The sequence below is a fragment of the Hippoglossus stenolepis genome, chromosome 2 (genome assembly GCF_022539355.2).
Source record: "Hippoglossus stenolepis isolate QCI-W04-F060 chromosome 2, HSTE1.2, whole genome shotgun sequence".
Lineage (NCBI taxonomy): Eukaryota > Metazoa > Chordata > Actinopteri > Pleuronectiformes > Pleuronectidae > Hippoglossus > Hippoglossus stenolepis.
This window is the reverse complement of record NC_061484.1, coordinates 30,798,724-30,807,413: the sequence shown is the minus strand read 5'-3', so window position 1 is coordinate 30,807,413 and position 8,690 is coordinate 30,798,724. Positions and strand designations below refer to the sequence as shown.

General features: G+C 46.9%; 3 protein-coding genes across 7 annotated transcripts in view; 1 reads left to right on the top strand and 2 right to left on the bottom strand.

Moving 5' to 3' along the window:
• Positions 1-447: 447 nt before the first annotated feature.
• On the top strand, positions 448-3,455 carry soul4 (heme-binding protein soul4). Of its 2 annotated transcripts, none has more exons than XM_035173627.2 (6): positions 448-547; positions 1,404-1,599; positions 1,779-1,864; positions 1,953-2,094; positions 2,269-2,455; positions 2,715-3,455. In XM_035173627.2, the coding sequence occupies exons 2-6, from the start codon at positions 1,440-1,442 to the stop codon at positions 2,887-2,889; spliced, it is 750 nt and encodes a 249-aa protein (XP_035029518.1). In that variant the 5' UTR covers positions 448-547; positions 1,404-1,439; the 3' UTR covers positions 2,890-3,455. The 2 variants fall into 2 exon arrangements, with proteins under 2 accessions (XP_035029518.1, XP_035029526.1); XM_035173635.2 differs by having other exon boundaries at positions 450-539.
• A 76-nt stretch (positions 3,456-3,531) lies between these two features.
• eif4a3 (eukaryotic translation initiation factor 4A3) lies at positions 3,532-7,921 on the bottom strand. The gene is made up of 12 exons (XM_035173615.2): positions 7,630-7,921; positions 6,227-6,299; positions 6,083-6,149; positions 5,743-5,805; positions 5,514-5,646; positions 5,341-5,421; positions 5,004-5,145; positions 4,765-4,903; positions 4,418-4,533; positions 4,233-4,340; positions 3,946-4,073; positions 3,532-3,752 (listed from the first exon to the last, which is right to left on the bottom strand). The coding sequence occupies exons 1-12, from the start codon at positions 7,781-7,783 to the stop codon at positions 3,736-3,738; spliced, it is 1,221 nt and encodes a 406-aa protein (XP_035029506.1). The 5' UTR covers positions 7,784-7,921; the 3' UTR covers positions 3,532-3,735.
• A 365-nt stretch (positions 7,922-8,286) lies between these two features.
• The window catches only part of LOC118119507 (serum response factor), a 5,374-nt gene continuing 4,970 nt past the window's right edge, over positions 8,287-8,690 (bottom strand). For all 4 annotated transcript variants that reach the window (XM_035173600.2, XM_035173592.2, XM_035173583.2 and 1 more), the window contains one exon: positions 8,287-8,690. This exon is cut by the window's right edge and continues 63 nt beyond it. In XM_035173600.2, coding sequence (XP_035029491.1) covers positions 8,667-8,690 — 24 coding nt within the window. In that variant the 3' untranslated portion in view covers positions 8,287-8,666.

Sequence of the window (8,690 nt, the reverse complement as noted above, 5' to 3'; positions counted from 1 at the left end):
CGGAGCCCTAGTTCTACTTACGTCTGTCTCTCTCTCTACCTGTCTGTCTCTCTCTCTACCTGTCTGTCTGTCTCTCTACCTGTCTGTCTGTCTCTCTACCTGTCTGTCTGTCTCTCTACCTGTCTGTCTCTCTACCTGTCTGTCTGTCTGTCTACCTGTCTGTCTGTCTCTCTACCTGTCTGTCTGTCTCTACCTGTCTGTCTGTCTCTCTACCTGTCTGTCCTGTCTGTCTCTCTACCTGTCTGTCTGTCTCTCTTTCTACCTGTCTCTCTCTCTCTCTACCTGTCTCTCTACCTGTCTGTCTCTCTCTCTACTTGTCTGTCTGTCTGTCTCTCTCTCTCTCTACCTGTCTCTCTACCAGTCTGTCTCTCTCTCTACTTGTCTGTCTGTCTCGCACATGTAAATTCAATGTGTTTACAGTATGAGCTCTTATTTTGAAGAGTCCTTAGCGCGCGGTCCAGCGGAAGTGGATCTGAAGCGGAAGTGTTGTTGTTGTTGTGTTGACGGTGTGAACAGCAGCGGACTCACCTGGAGAACAGGTGTGAAGGTGTGAACTCATCGTGGTCACACGCAGTTCCGCAGTGAACCGGGCCGATGCGCGGTAACCGGACCTGGGTCACAGACCCGCGCGATCCGTGGTCGCAATTCAGAGGATAATCGTGCTAACTGTGCTAATTTTCACCGTGCTAACTGAACCCGGTTCCGGACCAGGTCCTCCGCGGTCTCCTGTCGGTGCAGGTGACGTCATGCAAACCGTCCGGTCCCAACCGAGTCGGACTGAAGCGGACCAGCGGTGTGTCTGGACCCGGTCCGGCGGTGACTTGCTCCGGCGCCACACAGGCCCTGAACCGCTCCATAGACCGGAAACGAGTCTTTGATCGATCTCGGATCCGGATCGAAGTTAAGACACTGAACCGTCGAGATCTTGATCGATGAAATATCTTCATCGATCCACGATCAGGTCTGATACATCCGGTTTATAAAATAAGAGTCTGCTGTCAGGAAGTGGGAGCAATTTTCAAATTAAAAGAAACCAGTCGTGAATCAGGTTTTAATGAAGACGAATCCATAACAAAACCAATCAAACAGATCAGAAACGGGTCAGTTACTTTATAGCAGTTATTTAAGAAGTGAACAGGTTGATGAAGAACAGGACCAGTTGAGACCTCGTCGCCTCAGTAACATCCAGCGAATATCTCAGGATGGAAAAAACATACAAACGTGACTGAGTCCTCATTGATCCACCTGCTGATTATTTTCTTGTTTAAATGATTTGTCATCAGTCGATATTCCCCTCGTGATTGACAGTTGATCAGTTGTGGATCAATTGATCAGATGAGTGATGGATCCCTGTTTCTCTGCAGGACTGATTAATATCAATAATCCAACATGTGTCTGGACAGTCTCTGCAGGTCAAAGATTTTCTCCCCCTGGTGGTCATGGCTCTGATCTCTCTGGAGGACCTCGATGGATTGGACGACGAGCAGTTGGATGATGACATCACTGACAACCCTGAGCCAATGGATGAAGAGGATAGAGACAGGCTGCTGGCCCATTGGCAGGCGGTCGCCAGTACCCACCAGGTGTCTGTACCTCAAGGTGAGGGGGCGGGGTCATAACCACCTTAGAATAAAAGCACATCAGTGATAAATAACTTAATTAAAAATCATGTGACTGTACCAACGAGGGCTGTTTGTGCTGACAGGTTGTCATGGTAACCAGCTCAGGCGTGAAAGTGTTGTTGTGACTGAAGGTGATTGTCCTCACTCATGTTTCAGAAATGACAGGACCCATACAGGAGATGACCCGCAACAGCCAGCAGAGGGAGCCTCTCCCCTTCACTCCAATATCCTGCCATGAAAAGGTAACGTGTCTGTGTACTGACAGGTGAGGTGTGTTTATATATATATATACACGTGTGTGTATTGACGGGTGAGGCGTGTCTCCTGCAGATGGGGGAGGTGCTGTGGGAGGAGCGGGTGTATCCTGCGGGACACTGGGCGTGTGTGACCAGAGGAGAGGAGCTGTACGAACAGAGCATCTCCAACGGCTTCATGAAACTGATGCGCTTCATCTGTAAAGAGAACTCTGCAGGTCAGACTCCGCCCACTACACACCTGTTAGCCCCTCCCACTGATCACACAGCTTGCTGATTCTGGATCGATCTACATAGCCCCTCCCACAGGAACTGGTTTCCATGGTAACACATGGTCAACGTTCATGGCGAAAACTGTGGATCAGTGTTGATCGTGTGTTGATCGTGTGTAGGTCGATACCTGGGGATGACGGTGCCGGTCATCAATAACATCCACCTGAAGGAGGACGGAACCGCGTTCAACAAAGAGATCCAGACTTCGTTCTTCCTGCCTGCTGAGTTTCAGACCAACACCCCCCCCCAACCCTGCGACCCCGACATCACCATCGTCCACAGAGAGCCAATGAGAGTCATCGCCAGGTCAGAGCCACATCATGGTTAATTATATATAATATTGTATTAATACAATTATTGATGCGTTTCAGGATACGACTCTGTTGTTATGGAAACTTGTGGAAATATTTTACTGCAGTTAATTTAAAATGTTTCCGAGCAACTTTGTTTGGTAACGACACCATTGAAATAAGCTGCTCTCTGATTGGATGAATGTTACTGGTCAATTAGATGTTCTGCATAAACGTACCATTTATCAGCTGTCCGCTCTCTGATTGGCTGATAGGACGTTCTTGGGGACGACCACAGAGGAGACGGTGGCGCTTCAGATCAGTCTGTTTTGGGAGATCGTCGGCGTTAACGACGACCTTCACAGAAACAACTACATGGTCGCTGCGTACGAGAACCCAGGTGTACCGCGCCGCAGGAACGAGATCTGGTTCATAAGACGCCACCTGTAGACGTCTCCCATCATCCTCTCACCCTTTCCTCCTCTGATTGGCTGGTTTGTTGTAAACAGCTTGCTTCCCCCCCCCACAAATGGACCAATCAGAGCATGTTTATTAGAAGCAGGTCCTGACACTAAACCCCGCCCCCAAATCCTCCTGACCAATAGCGACACACGTGATGTCATTAATTCACAATATGTTTAGTAAAGACTTTTTATCAAGTCCAGCAATGAAATAACAGCTTAGTATGACATCATCGTGGAAGTGTTAGGTGGAAACAGTCACCACAAGGACATGTGACTTCATCCTGAGGAAGCGTATGGACATGTGATGAGTCGGGGGGTCGTCAGGAAGAAGAAATATTTTTATAATGAAGCTGCAGGTTTTGTGACAGAAGGTTTTAACGGTGGTTTGTTTATTATTAGTGTGACGCGCGACACATCATGTGACAGATTCTACAGTTTAAATATGTGATGTGAAATCAGTTAATGACAAAACACTTTTTATCACTTCATCTGATTCTTGTGCATTTTTCCTTCTGTGTAAAATCTTTTTTTAATAAAATCTGATTTAAACGAGTCGACTTTTCTCGTTTGTTTAGATCAAAATGTTAATAGTTTAATTTCTGTCATTAATGAGAAAGAAACTTTTAAATTGATATTCAAACATTTTATTGAGTTTTTTTAAATGAATAAAAGATTCTTTCACCTTTAAACACTGAACCAAAACTTTATTTACAAAAACAAAAATCTGGAGTCTCAGTTGTTGACTCCTCACAAGTAGAGTTAAGAAAAAACAAAGTTTAAAAAGACAAAACCTTGGAAGTCGGGGGGGGGGGGGCGCTCTAGTATGACGTCATCAGATCAGGTCAGCCACTGAAAACAGACAGAAACACGTTAGTATGGAAACTAACATCTGCTAGCTTCAATGGCTAAAGTGCTAACTCCATTTTAGTTTTGGATACTACAAATTCCAACATGCACTGCAGCATCTGCTGTGACAGGAGGTGACGAATCAAACTGGTTTAAAACTGGGCAGGAGATGAAGGCTCTGATTGGCCGATCGTACCGTTCATGGGCATCTCGTCGATCTGGGTGGAGTAGTACTGCTCGATGTCTCTCAGGATCCTGATGTCGTCGTTCTTTACGAAGTTAATGGCCACACCTTTACGACCATAACGACCAGATCGACCAATCCTGAATGTCAGAGGTCATATCAGCTCATTACAGAAAGACTCTCCTGTCTTTTATTAAATAATTATTCTTTTAATAAAAAAAATCAGTGATATGAACAAACAAACCCGACACTGATTTTACAAACGTCACCGTTGCTGTGGTGACTGTGGAGTAACGCACCTGTGGATGTAGAGCTCTCTGTTGTTGGGCAGGTCGTAGTTGATGATCAGAGAAACCTGAGGGACGTCTAAACCCCGAGCCCACACATCCGTGGAGATCAACACGCGACTGAAAAACGAGAAAACCCAGTTACACTCAGTTCCCGGCTGTCGACCCACTGAGACCCTGGTCCCGGTCCACGTTACCTGGCTCCTGATCGGAACTCCTTCATGATGGACTCTCTCTCTTTCTGAGGCATGTCTCCGTGCATCGACGACACGGTGAAGTTTGCCTCTCTCATCTTCTCCGTGAGCCAGTCCACCTGAAACACACACACACTGTCTCAAACTCCCACAAGGCTTTGCTGCTGCTGCTGCAACAACACACGTCCGACATGTCACTAACATACATGTATTTATATTAATGCACGTTTATAAAACATGAAAATGCATTAAATATTTTGAGTTTCTAAGAAATAACAAATTTGTGTCAGATCTAAACCCTCAACAAGAGTTAGGAAATATATACAACACAGAAACAAGTGTGTTCAGACCTTTCTCTTGGTGTTACAGAAGATGACGGCCTGTGTGATGGTCAGCGTGTCGTACAGGTCACACAAAGTGTCAAACTTCCACTCCTCTCTCTCCACGGCAACGAAGAACTGTTTAATCCCCTCGAGAGTCAACTCATCACTGAGGCCGAGAGACAGCCACACACACAGAGAGAGAGAGAAACAGAGATCAGCTGTCGGTTGTGTTTCTGAAACATCTGCTCCACGGTTTCTGTTCTTACCGTTTGACCAGGATGCGAATGGGGTCGGTCATGAACTTGTTGGTCATCTCCAGGATCTCATGCGGCAGCGTGGCACTGATCAGAACCACCTGTGTGGCGGGGGGCAGGTAACGATACACATCGTAGATCTGCTCCTTAAAACCTGAACAGAGAAGGTTCCACCTCCATCAGGTTCTCATAGAAACACTGAGGGAGTTCAACCACTTGCTTCCCAATGTCACTCTGCACCAAACCTCATTCAGTTTTTAACACGTTTAGAAAACAGCAGATTAAAACACATGAACAAAGAGTTTCCCAGAGTTCAGTTCACCTCAGACAAACTGAACGGTGCTCTCACCTTTGTTGAGCATCTCGTCGGCTTCGTCCAGCACCAGCATCTTGATGGCTCTCGTCCTCAGACTCCTGCGACGAATCATATCTGAAGGAAAACAAACATTGGCGTTACACTGGTGACTTAAGTCAGAGACGGACCAACCAGCATTGAGAACAGAGGCTGATGTTCTGACTCACCAAACACTCGTCCAGGTGTCCCAGCCACCACGTGCTGACCGTAGTCCAGCTTCCTGATGTCCTCCCCCACGTTGGTTCCTCCGATGCAGGCGTGACACTGGACGTTCATGTAGTCTCCCAGAGCCAGTAGCACCTTGACACAGAAGAGAGAGAGAGCCAATCAGAGACCAGGACACGTCAGCACCACAACTGCTCATTCATTATTGGTGTGTTGTGTGGGCAGGGCTACCTTCTGAATCTGTCCGGCCAGCTCTCTGGTTGGAGCGAGGATCAGCGCCTGGGTCTCCCTCACCTGCACACACGAAACGCATCAGCACATGTCATCAGCTCAACACTTTAACCAATGCAGTTCAGACACAGCAACTAGGTCAAGGGTCAAAGGTCATCCACTAGTTTTGGCAGCAACTGGTTTCCTGCAGCAGCTTCACTTCGGACGTCTTCCTTAACATCATCAATTCATCATCAACGACAGATCATACAGACGGACTCCAGCACCAAGTTAAAACCAGTGTGCACGACCAGCTGAAATGATGCAGAGAGCGAGGGCAGAACACTGACACAACACTGACCTGGATGTCCAGACACTGCAGCACAGACACACAGAACGTCGCCGTCTTTCCGGTTCCAGACTGAGACCTGAGCAGATCGGAGAGCAGCTGTTAGAAAACGTTGTGGTTCAGAACAGATGTAAGTTCTGCTTTTAAAGTTCTTACTGAGCGATGACGTCTCTGCCTTTGATGATCTGTTTGATGGCTCGCTGCTGGATCGCAGATGGTTTCTCGAACCCTGAAACACAAACACACACGTGGTTCTAACAGAGCAAAGCTGGAGCGATGTCCACACACATTCAAAGATTCACAAGTGAAACCAGTCATCTGGTGTTAAACAGTCAGTTTACAACCAAACAAGTAAAACACACGACCTGATGTGTCTGTTTCCACTGATTTCACATCAACTCAATCTTCAAGACAGGCAGAGAGAGACAGAGAGGTAGAGAGAGAGAGACAGAGAGGTAGAGAGACAGAGACGTAGAGAAACAGACAGAGAGACAGGTAGAGAGACAGAGAGAGAGAGAGAGAGAGAGAGAGAGAGAGAGAGAGAGAGAGACAGACAGGTAGAGAGAGAGAGAGCAGAGAGGTAGAGAGACAGAGACGTAGAGAAACAGACAGGGAGAGAGCAGAGTAGAGACAGACAGACAGACAGACAGGTAGAGAGAGAGAGAGAGAGAGAGAGAGAGAGAGAGAGAGAGAGACAGAGAGGTAGAGAGAGAGAGACAGAGAGGTAGAGAGACAGAGACGTAGAGAAACAGACAGGGAGAGACAGGTAGAGAGACAGACAGAGGTAGAGAGACAGACAGAGAGAGACAGAGAGAGAGAGACAGAGAGGTAGAGAGACAGAGAGACAGAGAGAGAGAGACAGAGAGGGAGAGAGAGAGACAGACAGACAGGTAGAGAGAGAGACAGGGTGTCTTCATTGGCCCAATCCCATTTCACACCGATCGATACTTGTTGGGGTTGGGGGGGAGGGGCCAGGTGAGTGCTACGAGAACTTCTACGAAAATTGAGGGAGACTCACAAATGTAGTATTTTCTCCATTGATAAGGATTTAAAATGATTGTAACTCGTGGGGGACATTTCAGCCACTACCCGGTGTGACTCCGATTCAAGGGGCAGGCAGACCCCCAGGGGGCAGGGGGGGGGGAATGGGCCCAAGGCTCCAGTGTCTCCTCATCAGCTCGGTCTCTTTGTGACTCGGTCTGTGATCAAGTCTCCGTCAGTTAAAAACAGACTCTGGCTCAGACTTGTAAAGTTTATTAAAAAGTTTGATTTGATTATTGATCCGACTAGAACAGATCTGAGCTGGTCGTCTAACGCGGAGGATTTACATCGCACGGCTAATGCTATGCTAACGTTGGGTGATTCAGATTCAGATTCCTTTATTGGTCCCAAAATAAATCTTCCACGATGTGAACGTCTCCACGTGCGAGACTAAATAAACCCGATCAACAATAAACCTGAATCACATGAACTCAACATCTTTAAACACATCGCACTCGTGAACAGTTAGCTTTAGCATCCTAAGCTAACTGCGGAGGCCGCGAGGATCCCCGGCTTACCGTAGGCGTAGATGCCGCGGAGAAGGTCCTCCCGCAGCCCCATGGTGTCGAAGGTGGGGGTGACGTCCACCTCCTCGCTGGTCTCAAACTCCACCTTGGTCATGTCCTCGTCCTTCAGGAGCCTCTTCCGGCTCTGAACCCCGGCGGCAGCCATGCTGCTGCGACTCTTTACTTCGACTGAACTCACCGAGAATCCGGAAAACACTCGCGATGTCGGCGCTGCGCTGCTTGTGGCTAACGGCTAACACGCTAAGAGAAAGACCGCCACACGTGTCGCACAAGTGACGTCTACAGTCAGCGACGCAGTGCGTGACGTCGCACGGTTTGCTCCACATATTTGTTCCACCGGGCGGCGCTGTAACACACACATACTGTATCTGTAGATAGTGTGTTATAGTTATATATGTAGTCTCATTCCTCTACATATTAGATCTATAGATATAGAGATAGAGATATAGACTGAACCGTTCTGGCCCCTGAGGGTCCGGGGCCAGTTGATATTCATCATGTTTTCTCTTCTTCTTTCTTTTTACTGGTTGTCTCAGAGGAACATGCAGCTCATTAAACAAATAAGGGGGGGGCGATGCTGATCACTCAACATCAACAACCCAACTGATCACATGATCATAAACCTGATCAATAAACATCAGAGCAGCGTTCAATATAAACATTTATTGTTCTTTTTCAATTTCAGTGTCAATGTTAATGATAATTGAATCAATATCAGACAAATACTCGTCTGTGATTGGTCCACATATGTATCAGAGAAAACAACATGCTGACACGTGGTCAGCTGATCAACTGACATCCAAACATGATTCAGAGATTTTAATGAAAAGTAAAAAAAAAAAAACATCCGAGTTTTTGGCACTTTTTTTCCCCCTCAAATTAAAATGTGAATAAAAGATAGTGAAGATAAAAACATACATTCATAAAACTGTTACACACACGTTTAAACGATGATGAAAAAGAGCAGAAAACAGGATGTCTGCAGCATTATCACAACATTGACTGTGATGATGCTGCGTCATGTGACATCAGTCGTCTTTTGATTGATGGAC